The following is a 13252-nucleotide window of genomic DNA, read 5'->3' as shown; positions in this document are numbered from 1 at the left end:
GTCAGTAGGGCAGTGGACAGTGTCAGTAGGGAGGACAATGTCAGTAGAGAAGTTGACGTGTCAGCAGGGCAGTGGATGTGTCAGTAGGACAGGAGAATAGACGGGGGAGCGGGAAGGGGGACCAGGCAGCCGAAAGAAGAGGAACAGGGACAGGAGGGGCGGCATTTACTGGCAACTATCTCCTTTCCTCCTGCAGCAGCTGAATCCTGGTGGGAGGGAGAGGAGGAAAGGCAGCTTACAACGTCTGCAGGAGGAAAATACAGCGGATCGGTACCACTAAATGCCGCTCCCGCTGCCCCTCGTGATCCACATGTTGCTGACCCCTGACTTAGTCTATGTACAGCCAAAGCTTGTATGTTATTTTTGATAGTGTAGGAAAGAATTAGAACCCTTGGCAAATTATTTTCACTATCTGTGTCACTGCTAGGGTGCTTCATCCTCTTTATTTGATCTAAACAATAATTGGAAATTCAAAATTTGCAGTTGTCATCAGAACAGGAGGTGAGTGAAACTCTTTCAATGGACATGCATGTTCTGGTGACAGATGTCTAAGAGGGCAAATACCTTTAATCTGTAGAGCTATATTATTGTGTTTTGGGGACAGGAAGTGAAGAGAAATCTTCCCATTGGGGCACAGACCTAAAAAAATTAAAATAAACTGAGTTTTAACCTTTCCCTACTGTATTCAAAACTACAAAAAATAAGTTTTGGCTGCACATACGTTTTATAGGCAATTTTTGTTGTGACAACAGGTGCCATTACATGTTACTCTCTTTAAACTGATTTTAATGTTTCTGATCTGAACATACTGTTTAGTGTAATTATATTATGTCAAACTCTGTATTTTGTAATCTGCATCTACAATAGAGACGAATTATGTACAAATTATTCATAACAACAACTCCCAAATGTGGATACAATGCATCCCATTCATTAGTGTGAACATACCTCAACACTACACACATACAGCCAGGATGTACATACCCTAAAGACATAGCAGATTTCAGTATCCACCATTATGTTCACCACATACTGAGCCTACATACCATCAGCAACTAGAATCCTCTTTTGGAAAGACAGCAGGACCATGTGACCTAATCTTAGAACGTTATTGCACGTTCACAATATATTTTTAAGCAAAGGTGAACATTTTATAGTCTGCCACCGTAGACTGCATACATTGACCATAAAGAAAACCCTTGCACATTAAGCAGTGGTAATCAGCAGGCAATTGCAAGTGCTCGTGGTTTACATTTTAGTTCATACATTTCTGGAGCTTTTATTTAGAGTTAACATATAACATATACACTATGTTTTCTTATGGTTTTTGGTTTAACTGATGTATTGTTTTAATTCATGCATAGGATAACATGAAACTCTTAAAGGCTGTTCCTGATGTGGACTCCTGGAAAATCTATGTGGAATACATGGATGACATTGTAATAGATGGCTTATACAACACTATTCTGCATTCCATGGAGTTCTTCATACAGAACACAGATGAAAAGTTAAAGCCGGCACCTTTATTTGAGGCACAAATGTCACTCAGTGGTAATGAAATTGTATTTAAGCCTTCACTGCAGAAGGATGATGGCGATGGTCTTTATGACCTTATGGAGGAGCTATTGGGTGACATATTTAAAATGTCAGGACAAGTAAAAAGAATTGCAAAACATTTTGGAGTGGACAATTACCAGGTAAACGTTTTACTTTAAAGAGCATCTACAATAAAATTCAAAAGCAAGACATTTAAAATGCATAGTTAAAGCCAAAGTTTAGCTTTCCACTTTTTGAAAAAAATGTCTGACTTCTCTATGAAAAAAATAGTTTATTTCTTTCTGTTAAAAAAAAAGTTTACATAGCACTACTCTCCCTCCCTGTGTTTCCTTCTGCCCTCCACATCTTCCAGCAGAGGCCCTCTTTACACTACTGCAGCTTTTGCACAGCATCTATTTCCCTCCCCATTTTCCCTCCTGCGTACAACATCCTTATGATTCTCCAGCACAGGCCCTCTATACAACACTTACGATTTTTTACAGTGATACTTGTCCTTTCCATGCTCCCTCCTGCCTTCCATGTCCTCTTCATCCCCAGGGACAATTCCTCTTCAAAGTGCTGCTGAGATTGCATAGCACTTTGTCCTCTCCACACTCCAGCCCCACAACCCTGCCACCCTCAATGTCCTTCACCTTCCAGCACAGGTCCTCTTCACATTACTGCAAAGTTTGCACAGATCTACTCCCCTTCACCATGCTCTTTCCAGCCCTCCATTTGTTTTTTTAAAGAGGACTGTGCCCGATAGTTGAATGGAGGTCCACAGGAACCATTGAGTACATCCTGACATTTCTTAATGAAGTGCTTTTCAGCAACACTGGTGGCAGGAGATGTACAGTAGGTTATAATTGTCCTGTGGGACAACAGTCATGCCTCTGCAATGCCCAACTGAACCTCCAAACATACAGGTGATTAGAGTCATAAAACAGAGCTTGCAGATCCAAGTTCTCATAACCCACAGCCAGATTCTTTTGGATGTTGTTTAACCACTTGCAGACCGGACCATTTTGCTGGTCAAAGACCAGACCACTTTTTGCGATTCGGCACTGCGTCGCTTTAACTGACAATTGCGCGGTCGTGCGACGTGGCTCCCAAACAAAATTGACGTCCTTTTTTTCCCACAAATAGAGCTTTCTTTGGTGACAATTTTGAAAAAAACGCATTCTTTTTTACTTTTTGTTATAATAAATATCCCCAAAAATATATAAAAAAAACATTTTTTCCCTCAGTTTAGGCCGATACGTATTCTTCTACATATTTTTGGTAAAAAAAATCGCAATAAGCGATTATTGATTGGTTTGCACAAAAGTTATAGCGTTTACAAAATAGGGATAATTTTATAGCATTTTTATTAATAATTTTTTATTATTTTTTTTTTTTACTAGTAATGGCGGCGATCAGCGATTTTTATTGTGACTGCGACATTGTGGGGGACCCATCGGACATTTTTGACACATTTTTGGGACCATTGTCATTTATACAGTAATCACTGCTATATAAATGCAGTGATTCCTGTGTAAATGACACTGGCAGTGAAGGGGTTAACCAGTGGGTGGCAGTGTAGGGGTTAAGTGTTCCTAGGGGTGTGTTACTAACTGTGGGGGGGTTGGGCTTTCATTTAGTGAACACTGATCTCTGCTCCAATCACATGGAGCAGAGATCAGCGTCACTAGTTGCTAGGCAGAATGGAAAAATGCTGTTTACACGGCATTTCCTCCATTCGGCCGCTCCGTGAGACGATCGCGGGGATGCCAATCGAGTCCGGGGGTCCCGACCAGCGCGGGAGCGCGCCGCCGCCGGGGCGCTCCCGATGGCAGGGCGGCATTGAATTGGATGTACCTGTACGCCAATATGCCTGCCCATGCCATTCTTTCGACGTACATCGTCGTGCGCTGGTCGGGAAGTGGTTAATAATTACAGTTCTCTACTTCTTGTTTCTTTATAGCATTAGTACATGTTCCTCCACACAAGAATTAGTTTATTTTCATTGAGATTGAATGACTCAGTATCTTTAAATCTCATACTATGCCTTGAAATTGTCTTCAGGGGGTTTAATTATTTTCGTGTTTTTTACAGAATGACCTTGATGAGATGACCGACCTTTCTGAAATTCGGCAAGAAATTATGGAGAAAGTCACGACCATCATTGGCAAAGTCTTGGATTACAGAAGTTCCTATGATTCATATTCCTATCTGTGGACCGATGACCGATCTGAGTTCATGAAACAGTTTCTCCTGTATGGTCACATGCTGACATCTGAGGAAATTGAAGCACATGAGGATGATGGGGTCCCAGAAAGTCTTCCTACTATTGAGCAGTTTAAAGAGCAGGCAAGAAGTAGTATTTTACAGAATTACGGACTGTCCCATTTTTGAGAAAAGCACATTTAACACAACTTATGTTTACTTGCTTCAGATTGACATCTATGAAAATATTTACACCCGGATCTTTGCTTCTGAAGATACCAAGGTTTTTGAGAGTTGGTTCCAGCTTGACTTAAAGCCTTTTAAAACAAGCATGCTCCTCGTAATAAGGAAGTGGAGCTGGATGTTTAAAGAGCATCTTCTCAGATTTGTTGTTGATAGGTAATATGCAGTTTGGAAGATGATATGCAGTCTACATATGCTCAAAGAAATTTGGTGATGATTGTCCAAAACTTATTTGAGATCTCCTGAGTCCTATATATCTATATTATCCAGTGCGTACCATGAGCAGATAGGTTATGTATAGAGGAGAATATATGTTGGCTCATTATTCAAAGAAGTATATTGATTAGGTACTGTAGGTTACTGGTTGTCTTATGTCGCGTACACAGTCTGCTCGAAAGGCCGTTCGTTTTGAACATGATGACGTATTACGGGACTAAAAAAGGAAGTTCAATAGCCAGCAGCCAATATTTGGTCTGTCGGCCCAGCATACAGACAAACGGTTTTCCCGATAGCAATTGAGTCCCTCGGACAGATTTGAAACATGTTCTATTTCTAGGTCCGTCGGATTTTTAAAATGAAAAACGATCCGATTAGCCCACACACGATTGGATTGTCCGACGAACTGATTCCATAGGACCTAGTCTGACGGAAAGTCCGGTCGTGTTTACATGGCATTAGAGTTTTAATAAGCTGCTGTGATGCGATGCGCGGGGCCGAAACCGGGGGGGGGGGGGTGGGAGTGGCTGCCTGGTGTGCGGAATTGAGAGGGGCACCACAGCTGGTACTGATCCTCTTGCAGCAGCTGAAAGGCCGCTTCTCCTCCTCTACCGCCCGCTAGCATTCAGCTGCTGCAAGAGGAAAATACAGGAATTGGTATTCACCTGTAAAAGCCGACCCAGCTGCCACTCCTGTTTCTTCCCCTTCTTCCCTAGCTGACATATCAGGGCACTCAGAAGTTTAACTGTGTGTCTAAAATGTGTTTTACTAAACTGTGGGAGATGTTTTTACTAGGGGAACTCATGGATCCTAGTCCCTGCTTTGCAGAGACACAGGATCCATGCCTTCCCTTCTGTCAGAACGGCGATCTGCCTTGGTTACAACTGCCTCTCTGCTCGATGATCGGCAGTTGCTGGCGGACATTCAGTGATCTGCAGCCGCTGTGTGGGATCAGGCCTGCCATATTATTTATGTACAGTATCTCACAAAAGTGAATACACCCATCACATTTTTGTAAATATTTTATTATATATTTTTATGTGACCACACTGAAGAAATTACACTTTGCTATAATGTAAAGTAGTGAGTGTACAACTTGTATAACATTGTAAATTTGCTGTCCCCTCAAAATAACTCAACACACAGCCGTTAATGTCTAAACTGCTAGCAACAAAAGTGAGTACACCCCTAAGTGAAAATTTCCAAATTGAGCCCAAAGTGTCAATATTTTGTGTGTGCATCATTATTTTGACATGCTTGGCCAGTCCATCACCTTTACCCTCAGCTTCTTTAGCAAGGCAGTGGTCATCTTGAAGGTGTGTTTGGAGTTATTATCATGTTGAAATACTGCTCTGCGGCCCAGTCTCCACAGGGAGGAAATCATGCTCTGCTTCGGTATGTCACATGTTGGCATTCAAGATTCCCTTTATGAAATGTAGTGCAGGCAGCACTCATGCAGCCCCAGACCATGACACTCCCACCACCATGCTTGACTGTAGGTAAGACAAACTTGTCTTTGTACTCCTCACCTGGTTGCCACCACACACGCTCGACACCAACTGAAACAAATAAGTTTATCGTGGTCTCATCGGACCACAGGACATGATTCCAGTAATCCGTGTCCTTAGTCTGCTTGTCTTCAGCAAACTACGGGCTTTCTTGTGCATCATCTTTAGAAGAGGCTTACTTCTGGGACGACCATGCAGACCAATTTGATGCAGTGTGTGGTGTATGGTCTGAGCACTGACAGGCTGACCCCCCCCCCCCCCCCACCCCTTCAACTTCTGCAGCAATGCTGGCAGCACTCATGCGTTTATTTCCCAAAGACAACCTCTGGATATGACGCTGAGCGCACGCACTCAACTTCTTTAGTCGACCACGGCAATGCCTGTTCTGAGTGGAACCTGTCCTGGTTAACTGCTGTATGGTCTTGGTCACTGTGCTGCAGCTGAGTTTCAGGGTCTTGGCAATCTTCTTATAGCCTAGGCCATCTTTATGTAGAGAAACAATTCTTTTTTTTCCGATTCTCAGAGAGTTCTTTGCGACAAGCTGCCATGTTGAGTTTCCAGTGACCAGTATGAAAGAGTGAGAGCAATAACACCACATTTAATACACCTGCTCCCCATTCACACCTGAGATCTGTAACACAAACTAGTCACATGCCACTGGGGAGGAAAATGGCTAATTGGGTCCATATATATATATATATATATATATATATATATATATATATATATATATATTATGATCCGGCGCAGAGGTGCCGCCCTGTAGCAGTAAAACTGCCATAGGGTGGACATTAAGCGGTTAAATGAAGGACATACTGGCATTTTGTATGGTCTGCTTTGAGATTAATCTGATTCCTTTGGGATCACTTATAATTCAATGCAGGTGCAGATGACCTGCATGTGACCTGCTTCAGCAGGCTTGTATAGGGACAAATGCAGTTCTAAAGTCAACAGAATCTCATTTACCCTGGCTCTTGCCAACTTCAGAGATCAGAACAACTGTATAATGTTTACTGAAAGTGCAGTTAGCATTTAAATATTTGACAATTGACCTTTGATCCGTTTTGTGTTTTCATAGTTTGAATGACTTGGAAGAATTTATTAAGGTGACTGACTCTGGTCTGCAGCTCAAGGTACCAGAGGGAGATTATACAGCACTGGTTGGAGTCATGGAGCATCTCCTGGCTGTGAGAGACAGACAGGCAACAACTGATAATTTATTTGACCCTGTTAAGCAGACCATTGCCCTACTCGAGAGCTATGGACAAAAACTGCCAGACCATATTTATACACAGCTCGAGGTAACTCTTTGTATATTTACTGTGTTTGTGTTTTTAGGAGGTGGTACAATTGACCAGAATCACCTCTAGTGTGATCAATTTAAGAGGAAATTATAATGGGTTTTGGGTTAAATGTTAAAGTTTATACATTTTCAAACCGAGTTCTGTGAACAAAATACTTTTTTTCTGCACAGCATTTATGAATTGCCTGGAAAATATGTCAATAAGAGCCTAAAAAAAATGGCTCTTTCATACCAAAGAATTTTGGACCCATAGCTTGAATTCTGGAAACTTACATTTGCTACCATGAGTATAGTACAGTAATTTACGCTGATGTCCTTAATTTGGTACCACTCACCTTTATTGTCACAGAGGCCATTTAAAAGTGAAGCATATTTATGAAGGCTAGAGCATCTCTTATTAGATGCCAGACCATTTTTGTTCAACTTTTATTTGAATCTTGCTTGGTTTCTAAACGGTACCCAACACCAAAGATCTATTTAGACAGATTACATCACATGAATAATGAATAGTAGGTCCATGTAGGGCATGTGAGCAATAATAACAGGTTGACCTGTCACAAACAATTGGGCAGTTTTTGTTTTTTCTTGTCTGCTGCGCTATTCACTCTTTTTCTATTAGACAGTAATGGGTGGATTTTCCAACACACACAGACAAGTAGATGTGCATCTCATGTAAGCAGAGTATAGTTTAGAGCAGGGTTTCTCAACAAGAGTTCCATGGAACGCTAGGGTCCCTCCAGACGTTGCTAGGGGTTCCTCAAGCAATGAGCAATTTCTGCCTTTCAGATAAGTTCCCACCGACACCATTGATCTTTTTAGCCATCTGTAAGGAAGTAATTCTTCCTTATGATAAGTGTAAGAAGAATTCTTCCCATTGACTATCACACTAATGTCTAGTGAGTTGTATATATAGTTGTTTTTAGCAGAGGTTTCCTGAGACCAGAAAGTTATTTCAAGGGTTCCTATGTGTTGAAAATTCTGAGAGACTGGTTTAGAGGTTTGTTTTCATCTGTTTCCTTGCTTTACTCATAGTAATCTGTCCAGTGGTCTCCTCCCTCTGTCATTGGGCGAACCCTGAAAGCTCTTAATTTCAGGGAAGGGTATCCTTTTACCACCGTAAAACTGTACTTTTACTTTTTCTATCAGCTTGTCCCACACAGCTATCACCTTTTGTTCTAATTGTGTCACCTTTTTAGATTGTAAGTGATCACGAGCAGGGCCCTCCTAGCGCTTTTGTACCAAATTGTATTGTAACTGTACTGTCCCCCTTTATTTTGCAAAGCGATGTGCAAACTATCGGCGCAATATAAATCCTGCAAAATAATATAGTAATAATATCTCCTGTAGGAACTGCCTGAAAAATGGAACAATACAAAGAAAACTGCCATTACTGTGAAGCATGACCTGGCTCCTCTGCAGATACTGGAGGTTTCTGTTATCAGGAAACGATGTGCTGCTTTTGATGTAAGTGTCATCCAAGGTTGTGACATTATTAATCATTCACATATTTTTAGAAGAAAAATAATTTTATTATCTTTTCCAGATGAAACAGAATATCTTCAGGGATAAGTTTTGTCTGGGAGCGCCTTTCCCATATGCTGCCCAAAAGCCGTATGCACTTCTGGATAGGGTAAACAGCATCTGTTAAGGATTTTATGTCTTAGTGTCCCATCATTGATGTCTTCCTCCTACCTAAAACGCCACTGCCTTGTCAAAAGTTAGAGTGGTTTGTATGACTGCTTTGTACATGGCAAAGTTGATGCTTTTTAGATTAATATTAATTCAAGCTCAAGAATATTACTTAGACTTTATGGCTTTTTATTTCAGATTTTCACTATTTGAATATAGGCACATCTCTTATCCCAATTTTAAACAGTCTGGCAGGAATAAATAAGCTCCATGGAAATTTTGCAAATGGATATGTTTATGTAAAAAGGAAAAACGAGGGCCGCATATGCTGGGACAAAAGCAGAAGTCTGTCCTTGAAACTTGTAAAGCCCCGTACACACGAGTGGACTTTTCAACATCCAAAGTCTGACGGAATGATTCCGGCAGACTATTCGATCATGTGTGGGCTGCAACGGACTTTTGGTTCACAAAAGTCTGACAGACTTTAGAAATGGAACATGCTTCAAATTTTTCCGCCAGAACTCTGCCGGACCCAGAAATCCGCTCGTGTGTGTGCTAGTCTGACGGACTAAAACCGACGCTAGGGCAGCTATTGGCTACTGGCTATGAACTTCCTTATTCTAGTCCAGTCATACGTCATCACGTTCTAATCCGTCGGACTTTGGTGTGATTGTGTGTGGCCAAGTCCGTTCATTCGGAAAGTCCGTCAGAACTCCGTCGAAAGTCTGCCGGACTTAAGTCCTGTCGTGTGTACGCGGCATAAGAACCAAAAAGAAAATTTTGCCCATGGGACTGATGAGTTGTGCCAACTAAAAATTAATTACAATATGTTAAAAAGCAATAAAACATTTATTTAATATTACAGTTAAAATTACACAAATTTGACGTATATGTGCTGATAAAAACATATCACAATATACTTATATTCCTGGTGTGTGTGTGTGTGTGTGTATGGATATGTGTGTGTATGTATGTGTATATGTATGTATGTGTGTATATATATATATATATATATATATATATATATATGTATGTATGTATATATATATATATATATATATATATATATATATATATATATATATATATACACACAAATTGGTGCATTCTTTGAGCTGTAGTCTCTACACAATTCGTGAAACACCCATTTTCTCAGGAGACAGTCAAGATTTAATTTATGCATATCTGTGGGAAGACCATATCATAAGCAAAGCAAGCAAAATATGTAAAAAATAATAATTTTAATATACATATTAATAGGACCACCCAAAAGGGGTGTGTGTCAGAAACCATGAACCAGACCAAAACAGAAGTACAATTAAATCACACTTGTTCATTAATAAAAAAGAAAAAGGTAAAAAGAGTAAGCGTAGTCAAAGCATAGCCAGTCCAGTCCAGTAACCGGGTTGAGTAGTCAGCCAGTCCAGAGTTCAATAACCAGATCGGGTAATCAGCCAGGCCAGAAGTCAGGGATCCAAGTGGAGCAACAGCAAGCAGGATAAGGAGCCAGAAGGGATGTCAGCAAGCCAGTCATTAAACAGAACCGCAGGAGATGGTTTCATGCGATGTGACCAGGGCGAAGGCAGAGGTGAAGTGAGCTGGACAGCTTTAAGTAGGCAGGTCAGACGAGTAGGATCAGGAGCAGCTGGTAACTGTGGAGAGAGATGAGAGCTGGAAATTAGCCGACAGCTGAGCAGCCAGCCCAGAGAAGAAAGGGCTAAGCCAGCCCTGACAGGGCGGTGATAATTCCCCTAATATAGAGAGCTCTATGTTCCAAATGCTGTATAGGTATGCTTTTTATAATTATATTTTTTTATTTTTTTACATATTTTGCTTGCTTTTCTTATGATGACATGATTTTCCCAGAGAAATACAGAAGTCAAATTTAGTGCTCTTGCAACTTTGTATGTACCGTATATACTCGAGTATAGGTCGATCCGAATATAAGCCGAGGCCCCTAATTTACCACAAAAAAACTGGGAAAACTTATTGACTCATGTATAAGCCGAGGGTGAGACATGCAGCAGCTACTGTTACAGCTTAAAAGAGTGGAAAAGAGGGTCAACAATTCCCATCTGCAGCTGCATACCTCCCTGTGTCCATCCCTGTGTCCATCCCTGTGTACCTCCCTGTGTCCATCCTTGTGTCCATCCCTGTGTCCATTGCAGCCTACCTGTGCCAATCTGCAGCCTCTTTGTCCTTCTGCAGCCTCTGTGTGCCATTTCGCACCGATCTGCATGTATAAAAAACATACGGCGGCCATGCCAGGTTTCAAAAGCTGCACCTCTCCTCCTCGTCTGTGACAGACGGCGGCCATTCCACTGTTCAAAAGCCGCGCATCTCTGTCTGTGATAGGCGGAACACTCAATTTCCCAGCAGTCAGTGTTCCGCCTATCACGGACATCCTCTCATCCTCGTCCGTAGTATGAGGATGAGCGGATGTCCGTGATAGGCGGAACACTGACTGCTGGGAAATTGAGTGTTCCGCCTATCACAGACAGGGAGGCGCGGCTTTTGAATAGTGGAATGGCCGCCGTCTGTCTGCACGACACGCAGATCAGGTCTCAAGTATAAGCCGAGGGGGGCACTTTCAGCCTAAAAAAAGGGGCTGAAAATCTCGGCTTATACTCGAGTATATACGGTATGTGATATATATAAAATGTGCGTGTGTGTATATGTGTGTGTGTGTGTGTGTGTGTATGTATGTATATATGTATATGTATGTGTGTGTATATATATATATACACAAACTACCAGGAATATATGTATATCGTGATATGTTTTTATCAGGACATATATAATGTCGAATTTGTTTGATTTTAACTGTAATGTGAAATACATTTTGTATTGTTTTTTAACATATTGGCACAACCCATCAAGTACCATGAGCAAAGTTTTCTTTTTAAATATGTTTGTTTTGTGGATATAACTGCAAAGTAAAAAAAAAAAACTTTTATCCAAAATCAGTTAAGTCTGTAATATCTGTGAATAAATGTGTAGCGCTGAAAGTGTTAATTATAACAACCTGGGAGTGATTCCAGGGAAGTATAAATAATCCTGAAACTGTAAATGAATCAGAATATAACTACGAACCTGTGCGAATTAAGAAAAGGGCAGTCTAAATGGCCCAGTAACATATGACCAGTGTTAAATCTGTAAAAATAAGTAGTAACCGAAGTGCACATGTAAGTGCGGATTTTGAAACACACAAGTGAATATTATGCAATCCATGTGAAAGATATCCAATAAAAAGAAACACAATATACAAGTGAAAGGTTCACAGAAATGAAAACAATCGTGCAGGTAGCACAATGTGATGAAATGATCAGTCCACAAAGTAAAAAGTCAACATATGATAACAATGTGATGATAGATCCATATGCAGGAGACGTCAAGATAGAATCACAATATGGTCTCAAGTGAGGTATCAATTATTTTTCTAATGTTGGTGGTCGAAATATTCAATAAATTCAGCAACACTTGGGGTTGTGCCTCCACCGTCTAGGGATAATGGGGATTCGGTACTCTTGCCCTGAGTTGTGGATCCACACGCCAGCGGCGGTGAATGATATATGTATGGATGCAAACCAAAGCTTTTGGCTGGGGCTGGATGACCATGTGCTGGAGAGTGTGGCGAAGGATATTTCCGATCCCTACACCTGCTGACTGTGCGAAAACGGGCTGGAGCACGTCTTCATTGAAATTTGGCACCTGAAACTTTGGTTGGATGGTTCTTTTCATTGCTTTCATTTTAGAAATAAAATATACTTCTGTCATATCTGTCCCACAGGCCAATCAAGACCTTCGAGAGCTGGAGCAGGAACTAAAACACCTTCAAGAATCAGCTGATCTGTTTGAATTGGCAGTTCCTGACTACAAACAGATGAAAAAATGCCGGGAGGAAATAAAATTGCTCAAAGAATTGTGGGATCTTATATTTAATGTTCAGGTATGGTTGCCTCACTTCATCACCTGTGTTATGAAGAGTGTTTTGTTGTAATCAAGTTTTGTAACATGTAACCACTTCAGCCCCGGAAGAATTTACCCCCTTCCTGACCAAGCCCTTTTTTGCGATACAGCACTGCATTGCTTTAAATGACAATTGCACGGTCGTGCGACGTACCTAAACAAAATTGACGTCCTTTTTTTCCACAAATATAGCTTTCTTTTGGTGGTATTTGATCACCTCTGCAGTTTTTATTTTTTGCTCTATAAACAAAAAAAGAGCGACAATTTTTAAAAAAAAGCAATATTTTTTGCTATATATAATATAAAAATAAATATATAACAAAATTAATTTCTTCCACAGTTTATGCCAATATGTATTCTTCTACATATTTTTGTTAAAAATCGCAAAAAGTGTATATTAATTGTATATCAATATATTGTATATTGATTGGTTTAGATTGCCATAAATCTATTCCATATTTTATGGCATTTTTATTAATCTTTTTTATTAGTAATGGCGGCGATCTGCAATTTTTATCGTGACTGCGATATTGCGGCAGACAGATCAGACACTTTTGACACTATTTTGGGACCATTGGCATTTATACAGCAATCAGTGCTATAAAAATGCACTGATTACTGTGTAAATGTCACTGGTAGGGAA

General features: G+C 40.6%; 1 protein-coding gene across 1 annotated transcript in view; it reads left to right on the top strand.

The window, feature by feature from the left end:
• Window positions 1–13252, top strand: part of DNAH11 (dynein axonemal heavy chain 11) — a 404290-nt gene that overhangs the window by 94302 nt on the left and 296736 nt on the right. The window contains exons 16-22 of the mRNA XM_077491239.1: window positions 1365–1697; window positions 3631–3885; window positions 3971–4140; window positions 6787–7009; window positions 8359–8475; window positions 8555–8641; window positions 12431–12589. Coding sequence (XP_077347365.1) covers window positions 1365–1697; window positions 3631–3885; window positions 3971–4140; window positions 6787–7009; window positions 8359–8475; window positions 8555–8641; window positions 12431–12589 — 1344 coding nt within the window. The remainder of the gene's footprint in view (window positions 1–1364; window positions 1698–3630; window positions 3886–3970; window positions 4141–6786; window positions 7010–8358; window positions 8476–8554; window positions 8642–12430; window positions 12590–13252) is intronic.

This window comes from Lithobates pipiens, unplaced genomic scaffold (genome assembly GCF_037356315.1).
Source record: "Lithobates pipiens isolate NorthernLeopardFrog02 unplaced genomic scaffold, aLitPip1_a1.2 Scaffold_19, whole genome shotgun sequence".
Lineage (NCBI taxonomy): Eukaryota > Metazoa > Chordata > Amphibia > Anura > Ranidae > Lithobates > Lithobates pipiens.
This window is presented reverse-complemented; position numbering and strand designations above follow the sequence as displayed.